The 12928-nt window shown below is 44.7% G+C and overlaps 2 protein-coding genes across 3 annotated transcripts; one reads left to right on the top strand and one right to left on the bottom strand.

Annotated features, from left to right (window-relative positions):
* Nucleotides 1-59: 59 nt before the first annotated feature.
* On the bottom strand, nt 60-6117 carry LOC120807806 (prospero homeobox protein 2). Its single transcript, XM_040160187.2, has 5 exons — nt 5907-6117; nt 4433-5555; nt 4036-4137; nt 3370-3561; nt 60-1217 (listed from the first exon to the last, which is right to left on the bottom strand). The coding sequence occupies exons 1-5, from the start codon at nt 6011-6013 to the stop codon at nt 1050-1052; spliced, it is 1692 nt and encodes a 563-aa protein (XP_040016121.2). The 5' UTR covers nt 6014-6117; the 3' UTR covers nt 60-1049.
* A 307-nt stretch (nt 6118-6424) lies between these two features.
* Nucleotides 6425-11444, top strand: LOC120807980 (dihydrolipoyllysine-residue succinyltransferase component of 2-oxoglutarate dehydrogenase complex, mitochondrial). Of its 2 annotated transcripts, none has more exons than XM_040160514.2 (15): nt 6425-6593; nt 7556-7589; nt 7804-7846; nt 8037-8101; nt 8193-8267; nt 8370-8425; nt 8515-8623; nt 8830-8958; nt 9085-9158; nt 9267-9364; nt 9458-9588; nt 9700-9773; nt 9875-9958; nt 10060-10227; nt 10538-11444. In XM_040160514.2, the coding sequence occupies exons 1-15, from the start codon at nt 6531-6533 to the stop codon at nt 10670-10672; spliced, it is 1338 nt and encodes a 445-aa protein (XP_040016448.2). In that variant the 5' UTR covers nt 6425-6530; the 3' UTR covers nt 10673-11444. The 2 variants fall into 2 exon arrangements, with proteins under 2 accessions (XP_040016448.2, XP_077949362.1); XM_078093236.1 differs by having other exon boundaries at nt 9028-9158.
* The last annotated feature ends 1484 nt before the right edge of the window (nt 11445-12928 follow it).

Genomic DNA, 12928 nt, shown 5'->3' with positions numbered 1-12928 from the left:
CAGCGTACAGACGGGAACATTGGGCGTCAACTGGTTAAAGCCAGGTTGGCCACATTGTCTTTTTTCATGAGCAGAATAGTATTTTATTTTAATATCTCATTTGATTAGAATATTTTGCCATTGTTTTAACATGTTCACATTCAAAGACATACATACGTTACCTGTAACACATCAAACTCAGCTGATCTCAGCTAATGCACATTATTAAAGCTCACAATTCACCATAATATTTAAACCTGAAACAAGCTGAGAGGATGTCTGCGCCGACAGCTTCTCCTCATCATGTCTTCATACAGAGGCCACCTTTAATGTGTAGTCAAATGCCCATGTGCACTCTTCATATTCACAGAAAAAAAAAAACAAATCCAGTTCAGATGTGTCCATTTTTTATGCCACATTTTACATTTGCGCTTTGCACTTTTGAAGCGAATCCTCCAGAATTTCACTCCCATGAGAATTTTCATAACGGATCACAAACCCGGTTGCGGAAGTTTCTGAAGACAGGGATCCTAAATTGTGAGCGATCTCGCGGATCCACTGAAGAAGACCATGTTTGAACAGCCGAGCCCTTTAGAAAGCGGAGGGACGGATCTACGTGGTGAGTATGGAACTGAGGCCGTTTGCAAGCAGCGGATGAGAAATCATTTACATTTTATCCTGTACATACACATGTTAAATATTAAATCATTTTTCTTCTCCTGGTGTGTTGACTTTTTTTTCTTCTGCTTGATAAAGTAACTTGCTTCTCAAAAAAAAAACTGAAAATATGTTGCTGTGTTGAAGATAATCTCCAATTAAATAGTTTCACATTCGGTACGATACAAACTGCTACTGCTGTATAATATGGTTGATTTAAGCAAAATAAAAATGCTGTCAAGCGACTTCCTGCTGCAGCAGCTCATACAATAAACTCAGACATCAGTCTGCCGTGTGTGTAGATTGGATCTTCCCAAATTTCCTGGGCTTCGTTAGAAACCAAAGCGTTTGCTCTTCAGAGCGCGAGTAAGTCGTCACTGCGACGGTAACCGCGATGGCGTCTTGGTTGGTGCTCATCCTGAGGGGTGACTTTTGAATTCGGCGGCTACGTCGCTGTCCAGTTTACAGATCACTTTGTAGATCGGTTTCTTCCAAGAAGGATCACGATCTTTTCCCATCGAAATGGCGACGTAAAATTCCCTCAATGTGATCTCTGCAACCTCCAAGAACCTGTCAGGGACCTGTGAATGCACAGGAGAAGATTGCAAATGTTAAAGGGCTTTTTCACACAAACTGTCATATTTAGAATCAGGCTTGGAAAAAATCAAGGTAAGTAACGGGTCAAAACCTGACAGAAGCGTTGCAGTTAATTAACAAAGAAAAAAGTTGTGTGGATTTTGCTTTAATGTAAATCCCAGTTTGTGTTGTATATTACCAAATGCCTTCACAATTGTGCGTTGGAACTAACATTGTTGAATCATAACCAATCTCAGTTCAGTCAATGAGTTAATATCTTGTTCTGGAAGAATGAATATGATTGTTGACTACTTGAGAATTTTTAAATCGTGATTAAGAAAGGGTTAAATTAAAATGAGTGTCAAAGTAATTTCAGTTTCTCACATACTTGAGTGGATTGTTAAATTAAAATTCAATTATGAATTATTTGTGTTCACTACTGGCATCCTCTGACTAAGAAAATGGAAAGAAATCCAAACCGCTTTATGGATAAAAATATTCAATAACGTTATTTCAAATATTAAAATAATATGTACACTGACTTACTTCAGCATTTTCAGATCATTTTGGAGACTATTGCAATTAACATGGAATAATTGATTTAAATTTTTCATAAGTTGTCAAACTGCTTTTCCATTTTCACGTTAATGTATGACAATGCCACTAATGATTCAAATTTCATTGTTGAATTTAAATAGAAATGTAAGCTGAATTTAAGCACATGTGCGTGGGGGAAAGAAGTTACTGTGATTGCACTCATTTCAATTGAGTTTGCCAAGTGCCTCGATATAAAAACACCCTGTGAGCGCTTGTCTCACCAGTATTTAGGCCACAATGTATAAAGATCTGATCACTAAATCCACCATGAAGTCTTGTTTACACTTGTGCTCCTCGGAGGATGAACTCTTTCCATTTGAAATATTCTATGTTTGAATATCTTAGTTTGTTGAGAGCTTTTTCTCTCAACAACTCAAGGTCAATTTTTAGTTCTTAGCGCCACAACTTCTCAAAGCTGCAGAATCTTTGACTGGTTCAGCCGTCGCACTCGACATCGGTGCCGGCAGTGTTCATGTGTGTAACCGGTTTCCACAGTAGGAAATGAATAAATAGAAAACTAACAGCCAAATCAATGACGGCTAACTTGTGGCTTTTGAATGTCTGCATTGTGTTCATTTGTTTAACCTGAAGTCTGAAATGCTTCAGATTGTGTAATCAATGTTTCTATTTCAAAAGGTTTTTTTGATGTGGTTATCTAATCCTTTTATATTTTTACAGTTCATCTGCAACCAATTCAAATAGGAGTAAATTGTAGCAAATCTAGTTCCATGCTGGTGGGGACTATTGAGCTATAAAAGTTGATACTAAATCATTCTCAGCCACATTGTCCTTTCCGTCACGCTTCATACACTCACCAGTATTATTATGAACCTGGTATTCCATTGTTTTCTGAGGGGTATTAAAACAAAAGGTCTTAAATTGAACACGGGGAACGCTGCAGAAACCCATCAACATTTTAAGATCTGTGTTACAGTGAATCGTTGCTAAACGGGTGCATTAAAGGGAAAGAAGCACACTCATTTGTTCGCACCAGAAAAGATGCAAAATAGGCTCTGAAGAAGCAAACCGAATGCTCCTTAAGCATGGCAGCCCTTAAGTCTCTTTACGTGGGTTATGTTCATCGTGGTGGAATTCACTCCTATAAATTCGGAAATTCCAAATTGGTGTTTCTGGCAGCGGTGTTTTATCGGATAGTAGTAAGAACATTTTAACTATGATTTAGTTCCTAGATTACAGACAAAACTGAGAATAGTGACACATAATCCTTTAATCACAGCATGTAGACTGCATATGAATAAATTGTGTCCATGTTCTGCCCGGTGTTCACAACGTGGGACTTAACCGCACGTTAGTGGCTCCATGAGGTCATAGCTCATAGCTTCCTCGTACTGATATTTACGTGTGTGTATATTAATCACCAGTTGAAAGTGAAATAATTGAATAACCACCACGATTCAAGTAAAGATATCCTCAGCAGGATATCTTTAGATGTCCTACACTTACGATCTGAAAGCCTGATTCCTCTTTTAGACGCCGTGATGAGAGCGGCACATCAGCCCCAGTAAGACTTTAAAAAAAAAAGTTTCCCACGCGTTTTACCTGGAAGTCGTTGGCTTTGTTGTAGTGCACGTTGAGAGCTCTGAACAGTTCTGATTCTCTCCCCACAGTCAGACTCCTCACGTCGGCCACCGCGGCCACAGCGTGCCGGGCGAACTTCTCCATCTGGATGTAGTAGAACTCGCGGAAGTTGCTGAACCACTTGATGAGCTGAGAGGTGATGCAGCGCGTGAACTGGGGACGGAGGGACGGGTAAGTGGGATGATCAACGTGCAATTTGATGTGTTGGTGGCCCTTTTTTCTTTATGAGGGGGCGAAAGAGACTTTTTTTTTTACCATATTAAGAACATAAAGACATGAAGCAACTATTTTATCTTGTTTTTTTATGTTTTGGGTTTCACAGAAATGCGTAAAGTTCTTAATCCTGATCTGATTGCTCGATGATATTGACTAATAAAAAGACAAAAACATGAACTCGTCTGGAATTGTTTCTTCTGTGGTCACAGATGCATTTTGAAAGGATGAACTTAATTGGAACCATAAAACATGCAAACAAACAACAGCAGACTGATTTAGGTTGCAGATTTTCAAAGCAAAATACAGAGATTTTTCCAATATTAGAATTGCTATACAGCTGCATTTTTGACAGTTATTCAATTTTGTAAATATAATGTATTAGAATGGCAAAGATGTGGTGCAACATCTCACCTGCACATCGTAGAAACACATCTTCAGTACCAGTGAGCTTGGGTAGCGGGTGTAGAAGAACATGTGCTTTGCTTTCTTCAGATGGTTCGTGGTCAGACCTTCCTAAAAGGGATCAGTGTTAAGGCCGACACACACATACGAACACACACACATTGGAGACGGTCCGACTCCTGTCCTGGTAACAAGGACAGATACGTTGAGCTGTAGTGATTTCTACTACTACTTCTACTACTTGGACATACAGCCTCATAATGAGTTGTAATTTGGTCATTTGGGGTTCAAGCACAAGGGAGTTGTCATTTCTTGTCTTCATTTTAAAATGATTTTTCTTTGAGCCACAAGAAAAACACAAAAGATCTATTGGACCCCTTCCAGATGAAAACCCTTCAAAGGATACATTGAGCACGTACAGGTTGTTCCTCAGGCCATCGGGCTCACTTTTGACGTGAGCTTTCGGGCTTTCCAACAGCACGTCACCCGTCGACCCAGCGCGCCTCTCGGGGCTTCTGACGGATCTGGAGTTGACCTTCGACCTCACTTTGACCGACCTCCAACGCGCGTCGAACGTCTCGCACTTTGCCCGAGGCCCTTCGGTGCGTTCCTCCCACGCGCACCCGAGGGCGCGCCGGGTGCCAACTTTACGCAGAGCCGAGCCGCCGATGGGGACCGGCGGCTCGGGGCCACGCGGGAGCTTTTGCACGACCAGAGACAGGGCTTCGGTTTGCACATCCGGCATCTCATGTTCACCGACCGGTGGCCGAAGGGACGCGTCGGTCTCGACTCCCTCCTCGTCGTCCGGAGAGGTCCGCGGAACTGGCGCGCTTTTAAAAATCGAGTCCACGCTCCTGCTGACCGCTCGGCCCAGTTCGTACTTCAACAAGTCCGCCATCAGTTTTATCCTGTCGGGCTTCGACTGAAAGTAGTCCATCAGCTTCACCTTCTTCCGCCCTTGATGCGTTTGACCCGAGCTGCCCTGGAACTCGCCGGGCCAATCTGTGACCGTCGGAGAGGACTCGGGAGAGTGGTTCCTCCGGGTGGGGCGCGCACCCACGCGGCTCAGCCCGGTTCTGAGCTGTCTGAGGTGCTGATGCTGATGCTCCGGGTGCTCGCATGTCATCTCACCGCCAGGTCCAATCCTCTCGTTTTCCCGCACGCCGTCTGGCTTCCGGTCCCGACTCGTCGCGTCGCCTGCGCAGCGCGCACCCGGAGAGCCGCTCATGCCCTTGATGATGTTTTCCACTCGGGCGCGCTTTGCTCGACGGCCACCGTTGGAGTTCCACTCGTGGTGCGCGCGCTTTCTCGCGGGTAAATGTCCAGCGGTGTCGTCTGTAACAAGAGCACCCTGCGGTGGCATTCGTATGTCCTCGCTGTCTTTGTGTGAGGACTCCGAGAGACCGGAGACCTCGGAATTGAGGCGCACGGTGTCCAGTTGGAAAGAGGAGACGTGACGCGCGGGGAAGCCGTCCACGCAAAAGCTGCTGGAAGGATACGTGACTCTGCTCCAAACACTTGGGTTCATGCTTGTTGGGCGAGATAACATTAAAAAAAATAGTAAGGCAACTTTTGTAAAACAATGAAAATTAAAATTGGCTCCTGGAAAATGTCAGAATAACGAATAAAGACTCTTAATTGCTTTGCAAATAAATTATATACTAGTCAAAAGTTGAGTTCAATTCAATTGGAACGTGTATTCAGAATTGGTATACTATTCATACACATTGTGCAAATAAAGATATTTTAAACATGTATACTGGCATTGCATTTTTTTGATCGGCTGTGTTAAAATGTTAGTAAGTCAAAGGTAAACATCTTATATTCTAGTCTAATATGAAAGTAAAATGTGTAGCTTAGGATATAAGAATATGACCCACCTGTTGCTTCTAAAAAAAATGTCTCGAGGAGGCTGCAGGTCTGGAGCTCGCAGGAGGAAGGATGGTTTGAGGGAGTATTTGTAGAGGTCGAGCTGAGAGCCCCCCATGAGAAAAAGGGGGTGTGGTCAGATGTGCGAACCTATCCCATCCTACCTGCACACAACAACAGGTCATTTAAATCCACTGGAAACTCACTCTTAACGGACGATATGGAGATTCACTGTAAGCTTTATTAATGTTATGCCATGGATGCTGATTGTGGAATTGATTCTAAATTATATTAAAAGTGTAGACGTCTACTTAATACAGGGAATGGTACAGTCCTTCTACCTGCACGTGACAGCGTTAACTTTTATTTCGCCCTATTCACGATGCTGTTCAGGTTCTGGTTCGCGGTGTCCATATAGGTTTGTACCCAGTACCAGTTGCTACCATAGATATATATGGTCGCTACAGAAGCGCCCCCCCCCCCCCCCCCCCCCCACACACACCAAAAATCCCCCCCCCTCCCGGTGAGCCGCAGTGGTTCGTCCCACCTCCCGTGACGCCCTCCCGCTGCCTAGCGAGCTTCCGTACCGCTCCTTCAACTGTCAGATCGATCCTCAGTCGGGGGCGCGCGCTGCTATGTTATCGCGATCCAGGTGTGCGTACCGGACGCTCGGTCGTTGTCTGTCAGCGGCGAGCCAGGTAGGTCGGAACCCACGCTGCTGACGTTAGCTAGCTGAGGTCAGCTAGCTAGCTAGGTAGCTCGCGCAGCCGCGGGCCTCCACCCGGGTGACCGAGGGCGGACACGGACAGGCGGCTTCGCTTTGAGAAGAGGACCACAGTGTCCCAATAACAGTAAATAAAAGGGGCGGGGGGGGCTGTGTGCCCTCCCCGGAAGCCATGTCGTTGTCGTCTGTCCTCGTCAATGTGTTTGACTGAACGTTGCACCGTTAACTTTAGCCAGGCTAACGTTAGCATGTGTCGGTGTTTGCGGGGCTGTGACGCGCGTGGACAGAAATAGCGCGGGTCGTGTTTGACACGCGTGTGCTTCCAGCTGTCTCCTCCTCGGCGCCTTTAAGCTGAAGCCGAAACGTAAGCCCGACAGCGGGAACTGACTCGTCCGTGTTGCCGGGGTCCATTTGAACTTCAAGCAGGCAGCTGATATTTTTATTTTTGGTTCACTGGATTGTATGTTGACGTAAAACAAATGTACGTAAACTAATTCATATTTTGGAAATAAACGTTCCTTATTGACATCTTCATCGACGGGTCCACTAATTGTTTCACCCATCAAGATAAGGATTATTGAAGGGAGATTAACTTTCTTTTAAAGAACACCTTGGGAAACAGTTGTTTTTTTTGTTTTTTTGGCAAAGGATAGATTGAAAAACCTCAGAAAAGGCCGAATAAACTAAGTATTTTGGTGGTTCGGTGTTGTGTTGTTTCCATGAGCAGCTGGTCAGTGAGTCAGAACCCAGATGACTCCACCCAGGCGGTTTTAGTTTTGTGAAGTGGAGAAGGTATCTAATCAAAATCACACAGGAATCTAAACGCTGGCACCATAAAGGGATTTTAGAACCGTTATATATTCACAAACTGACACGCTTATTCAAGGAGATGGATATAAAAGTTTTTTTTCCCCCCTTTTTTTGTCTTTCCTTCAGGCAAATAATGTGCTGGTCCGACAAAGTGTTTCGGGTGAGTGTGCGTTTGGACTGTTTGGTTTGAAAACCTCATCCTTAATGCAACATCTGAAACTGATTTTAATAATTATGCATAAACAAGCTTCATCCAAAGCAGGATAAGTGCTGCTCGTTGGATGTCTGAGATGATTTAGGAGCCCTCTGATGTCGCGTCCTCGGGAGAAAAAAATTGTTGTTGTTGATTTTTCTTTTCTTTTTTTCCTCTTAAGGCCTCACTGTGGGCAGCCAGCTAGTTTACAGGAATTCTCCCCCGTAAGTTCTCCCTCCCACCAGATTTAAAACCTCTTCAGCACAATGATGCATTGTCTGTGTAACATCAGTCTATTTAATTCAGGTAAATCCATTCTATGTGTAGAATATTTACCAGTATGGATTGGTTTGTACAACTTATATTTGTCAAGTAAAATACTAATGTTTTGGGTTTTTTTGTCTTGCTATTTAGATGTGAATTTGGATCCTCAGCAAATGACCCCCACATAAGATACTTCAAGACATCTACTGTCCACAGTATGCACTGAATCAATTCTCTGCAGTAAGGAACGAAGACGAGGGTTCTGTGGATCAGTTAAAGCAACCGTTGCTTTTGTTTTTTTTGCAGGGGAGGATGTCGTCACAGTCAAAACGCCTGCGTTTGCAGAATCCGTTTCAGAGGGGGACGTGAGGTGGGAAAAAGGTCGGTCCAAGTCAACCGTATCTTTGCTAAAATGTTGTTGAATTACCAATTAGCTGAACGTAATGATGAGTAAACCAAGCTCTGTCATCGATTATGTTCCAGCCGTAGGCGACTCAGTGACTGAAGATGAAGTGGTGTGTGAAATCGAGACGGACAAGGTGTGAACAAAGGCCCTCAGTCCCTAAAATCATCAAGTTTTGTTCAAACCGAAAGAAAACATTTGTGTGTTTTGCGTGTGCTCTTTCAGACGTCTGTACAAGTCCCTGCTCCAGCAGCTGGTGTAATTGAAGAACTGTTGGTGCCTGATGGAGGAAAGGTAGAAGGAGGGACGCCCCTTTTTAAACTCCGGAAAGGAGGTGAGCTCAGTCAGCACCACCTCCCCCTCCCCCCAGTGTGCTGTGAATTCTAAATGACCACTTTAGGTCTGCGTTGCAGATGCTGCTGACAATCTGCTGCTTCATAAAATGGATTGAGCAATCCCAGCAATAATCCACATCTTGGCCAAACATGTATGTTGTGAATCACAGACTGCATCTGTCTTTCTTGGCTTGTGTTTCCTTAGCTGTTTCTGCCAAAGCTGCTCCGTCACCAGCAGCAGAGGCACCGGCGGCCGCTCCGCAACCTCCACCTCCAGCTTCAGCACCCGCTGCGATGCCTCCAGTGCCACCGCAGGCCGCACCAGTCAAACAGGGTGTGTTTTCCTTCCCGATCATGTAAATCTACATTCCGCTGAAAGCATTTATTTCATGGCGTTGTGCAGGATGCATCCGAGCAGGCCGCCGCCCCTTATTGTCACCTTTGTCTCTCCGTCGTCAAGTTTCCGCCGTCAAGCCCGTGGCTGCACCTCCAGCGGCGGCTCCTCTGACATCAGCGGGAAGAGGAGAAAACCGGGTAACACACACCTGCTGAGCATTCACTCGTTAGGCTTTATCCACATGTTTAGTTTGTTTTTATCACATCCGTGTTGGAAACACTGAGGTTGAGTCTCCTTCTGTCCAGGTGAAGATGAACCGGATGAGGCTGAGGATCGCCCAGAGGCTGAAGGAGGCTCAGACCACCTGCGCCATGTTGACCACCTTCAATGAGGTGGACATGAGGTGAGCGCCTCCTGGCCAGATGTTTTCCACTGGGCTTTACAGTGTTGACTCATCGGTGACTCACTAAACACATTCTTCTCAATTATGCTTCAGCAACATTCAGGACATGAGGAAAATCCATAAGGATGCTTTCTTAAAGAAGCACAACATCAAACTGGGTTTCATGTCAGCATTCGTGAGGGCTGCTGCTCACGCTCTGACCGAACAACCTGCCGTCAACGCCGGTGACACGTCCACGCTTTTCTCTCACTTGGCACAGCCAGTATTTTAGGGTTTTTTTTGTCTATGAATATTCTTTTTTTTTTCTAACATTATTCCACATGTTTTTTCTGCAGTTATTGATGATACAACCAAAGAGATTGTCTACAGGGATTACGTAGACATCAGCGTCGCCGTGGCGACTCCCAAGGTACGACTTTTGCTCTCTATGAAAACCGTACATTCTGACATTAAATACTGATTCTTATTGTAACCTCGAATGGATCTGAAAAACATGTTTTTGTTATTTAGGGGCTTGTTGTCCCGGTGATCCGTAACGTTGAGACCATGAACTTTGCTGACATTGAGAAAACCATCAACGCATTGGGAGAAAAGGTAAAAAATAAATTAAAAAAAATCCTGATGCAATAGGTTTAATTTATTAATGAATAAACCGGTATCTTATTTAATTTACCAATTTGTGTCATGTGTCTCAGGCTCGTAACAACGAGCTCGCTGTTGAAGATATGGACGGAGGCACCTTCACCATCAGCAACGGGGGCGTGTTCGGCTCCATGTTCGGCACACCCATCATCAACCCCCCGCAGTCCGCCATTCTGGGCATGCACGGCATCTTCGACCGGCCTGTGGCCATCGACGGCAAGGTGAGCATCACCTGTGCACGGACGCAGAGGGAACCGCTGTTTTGTTGAGAAATAACCACATGACTGTTGAAACAGTGAGGAGTGAATCGGGTGCACCCTGGGTTAGCAAAGGTGATGCTGATTTATAAAAGTTCAGATGAACCGTGAATTTGTTTTTAAAAGATAAACCACCACATGAAATTAAAAACAAAAAGTTGTGCGGGACAAAGCAGCAGCAGGACGAGAAGTCTCACCGCCCAGACGCGCATCGATCACACAAACCTTCCACGGATTTGATTCCATTCCAAACTTTCTCTCTTTGCCTCGGCAGGTTGAGATCCGGCCCATGATGTACGTGGCGCTGACCTACGACCACCGACTCGTCGACGGCAGAGAAGCGGTCACTTTCCTTCGCAAGATCAAGGCGGTGGTGGAAGATCCCCGCGTGCTGCTCCTGGACATGTGATGTTTCCACCACCGCGTCACTCTCACTCAACGCTGCATACGATGAACTCCATGTCGCAAAACACGCACAAGTCGTACAAAATATATCGCTGTCGCTTTTAAAAAGTTCCCTCGTAGAGGAGGCACTTAAGGTGGGCCGTTGGCTACATGACAAAGGGAAAAAAAGATCCCCGGTCGTCCATCGGGCTTCGTTTTTGCTGCATTTGAATGTAGAAACGAGACAAGTCGCATTTATTTTACGCGTATTGAGACAAAAAAAAAAAAACGGTACACGGGTTTAAAAAGTTGATAACACCTTCGTCTCTTCAGATGAAAGTGTGAGGCCGTAGACAAACACTCGTTGCATCCTTGTCCTTTTTGTGTCATCAGGAAAATAAACAGCTTTTCCCAAGCGGCATTTGACTCGCTGGTTAGCTCATTTCCCCACAGCCAGGATAACGGTTAACGCAGGATTGAAGCCATCTCCTGATTCTAGTTGTTACAAAGAGGTGTGTAAGAAGGACTCGGTAACTGGAGCAGCAGGTTTTTGTGTGTGTGTGTCACCAGTCATATTCATCCGTGTCATGTTGAGCAAATGTTGATCAAACCACTGCGAGATTTAAGTAAAACACAACCAGGACTTCACAAACTACGACTCACCGAACCGTGTTTTCTTTTCAATATGTCGGGAATTATGTTCAAAACAAACAAGTTGGCTGCAGGGTTTTATGTTGAGATTTTCCTTGCTATATATATTACTTGCATCTATTAAAGAAACCATTTTAAGCATTAAACATCTCAAAGCTTTCTGTACTGACATTTGTCTTGCACATTTACTTCACGCAAACATTTCACCTCGAGTCGCCCCCCCCTCTCGGAACACGACGGCGATGCCACGATGAAAGCGCGGCGCTGAGGCGGCGAAGCTCTTCACCGTCGGTCTTTGGCTGAAGCATTTGATCTCGTGCCAAATCTGTTTAAACCCCCACGAATTCTCTGCTGCGGATGAATTCTGCGCCGAAGGCCGGTCTTCAAAGCCTCGTTACCCGGCCCACCGCTCGGGGCCCCTCCAGAAGCTCCCGGTAATGAGATCGTCTCTGACAAAGTCTTGAGGGTTGCTTGGCCCTTTTCTCCCACTTCACAAACACTGGCTGGAGTGCGTGCAGCTGTGTGCGACTCCCCCTTCAGTGTTTCTGTTTACTTTAATAATCACGGGGGGGAGAAACAAAGGGTCCTAATGTACGTCTTTGTTTCTCTGCCAGCACCTACACAAATGTCTGAGCAACACTGTTTGGAGGGAAAAAACACAGAATTCATTATGAGACCACAAAAAAAAACCCTCCCCTCCCCAAACATTAATTACCATGAGAATACTGGAGGTCCTAATGGGCCTGAATGCAGCAAACAATGATACAAGGGTTCCTTTTTTATTTAATTATTTACTTTATTACCGCTCAAGATTCCATTATCGCTTTTGAGTTCATGTTAATGGGCCGCCTGTGCCAGGGGGTGCATAGATGTCTGAAGGGTCTGTTGGCAGGTTTATTGTTTGCTTCTTCAAAATTTGGCCAGATTTGCAATTGCACCGCTCAATAAGATGTTTTAAGTCTTTGTGTCCATTCACATGAAAGATGGCCCATTAGAAATTGGCAGCTCGCTGTTTGTTTTCATTAAGCCACATCACAGGGATAATTTACCTAAATTATTCTGTTATTCTTTTTCTTTCTTGTAAATAGCCAATTATATACATTTTATGGAAATAATTGTGTATATCAGTCCAGTGGTAAAATCTACTTTTAGTTTAAGGGGATTCTAATATTAATTAATATTATAAGCAAAATTGTCCATTTGCACTTGAGTAGCTCATGCCAAAGAGTAAAGGCTTCTATCTACTCTCCATTCAGTGGAACATCTTCACACGTCCTAACGAACAAGCCTTGTACGCATGTACGGCCTAATTAGAACATCCACTTGTGGTCGTACGCACACACTCAAATTCTGTGCTCGTCCCCCACGAATGCAGTCGTGGACAAATAAATCGGAACAGCATTCGAGCAACAAATGCTGCTGAGCGGTTTCACTCTTTAGTTTATGTGGCTCACGAGCAGATAACCGACCCTCCGTGTTTTAGCGCGGCAGATGTTATCTTGCAACTATTCGGCTGATTTAACAAAAGATATTTTCAGTGGGTGACCAAAGTGATGAAACAACGATGAGACGGAAGAAACTCTGCATGCGGAGATGAAGTTGAGACAAACACTGACTGAGCTGTGTGTTC

This window comes from Gasterosteus aculeatus, chromosome 18, assembly GCF_964276395.1.
Source record: "Gasterosteus aculeatus chromosome 18, fGasAcu3.hap1.1, whole genome shotgun sequence".
Lineage (NCBI taxonomy): Eukaryota > Metazoa > Chordata > Actinopteri > Perciformes > Gasterosteidae > Gasterosteus > Gasterosteus aculeatus.
The sequence above is the reverse complement of the archived record's forward strand: the minus strand, read 5'-3'. Positions and strand labels throughout refer to the sequence as shown.

Excerpts from the sequence above, each read along its gene's own strand:
- LOC120807980 (XM_078093236.1), top strand. The coding sequence starts at position 6,531 with ATGTTATCGCGATCCAGGTGTGCGTACCGGACGCTCGGTCGTTGTCTG. Across the intron at positions 8,102-8,192 it reads CAAGACATCTACTGTCCACA|GGGAGGATGTCGTCACAGTC; the intron begins GTATGCACTGAA and ends TTTTTTTTGCAG. Across the intron at positions 8,624-8,829 it reads TTTTAAACTCCGGAAAGGAG|CTGTTTCTGCCAAAGCTGCT; the intron begins GTGAGCTCAGTC and ends GTGTTTCCTTAG.
- LOC120807806 (XM_040160187.2), bottom strand. The coding sequence starts at position 6,013 with ATGGGGGGCTCTCAGCTCGACCTCTACAAATACTCCCTCAAACCATCC. Across the intron at positions 5,556-5,906 it reads ATTTTTTTTAGAAGCAACAG|CATGAACCCAAGTGTTTGGA; the intron begins GTGGGTCATATT and ends TCGCCCAACAAG. Across the intron at positions 4,138-4,432 it reads ACAACCTGTACGTGCTCAAT|GAAGGTCTGACCACGAACCA; the intron begins GTATCCTTTGAA and ends GATCCCTTTTAG.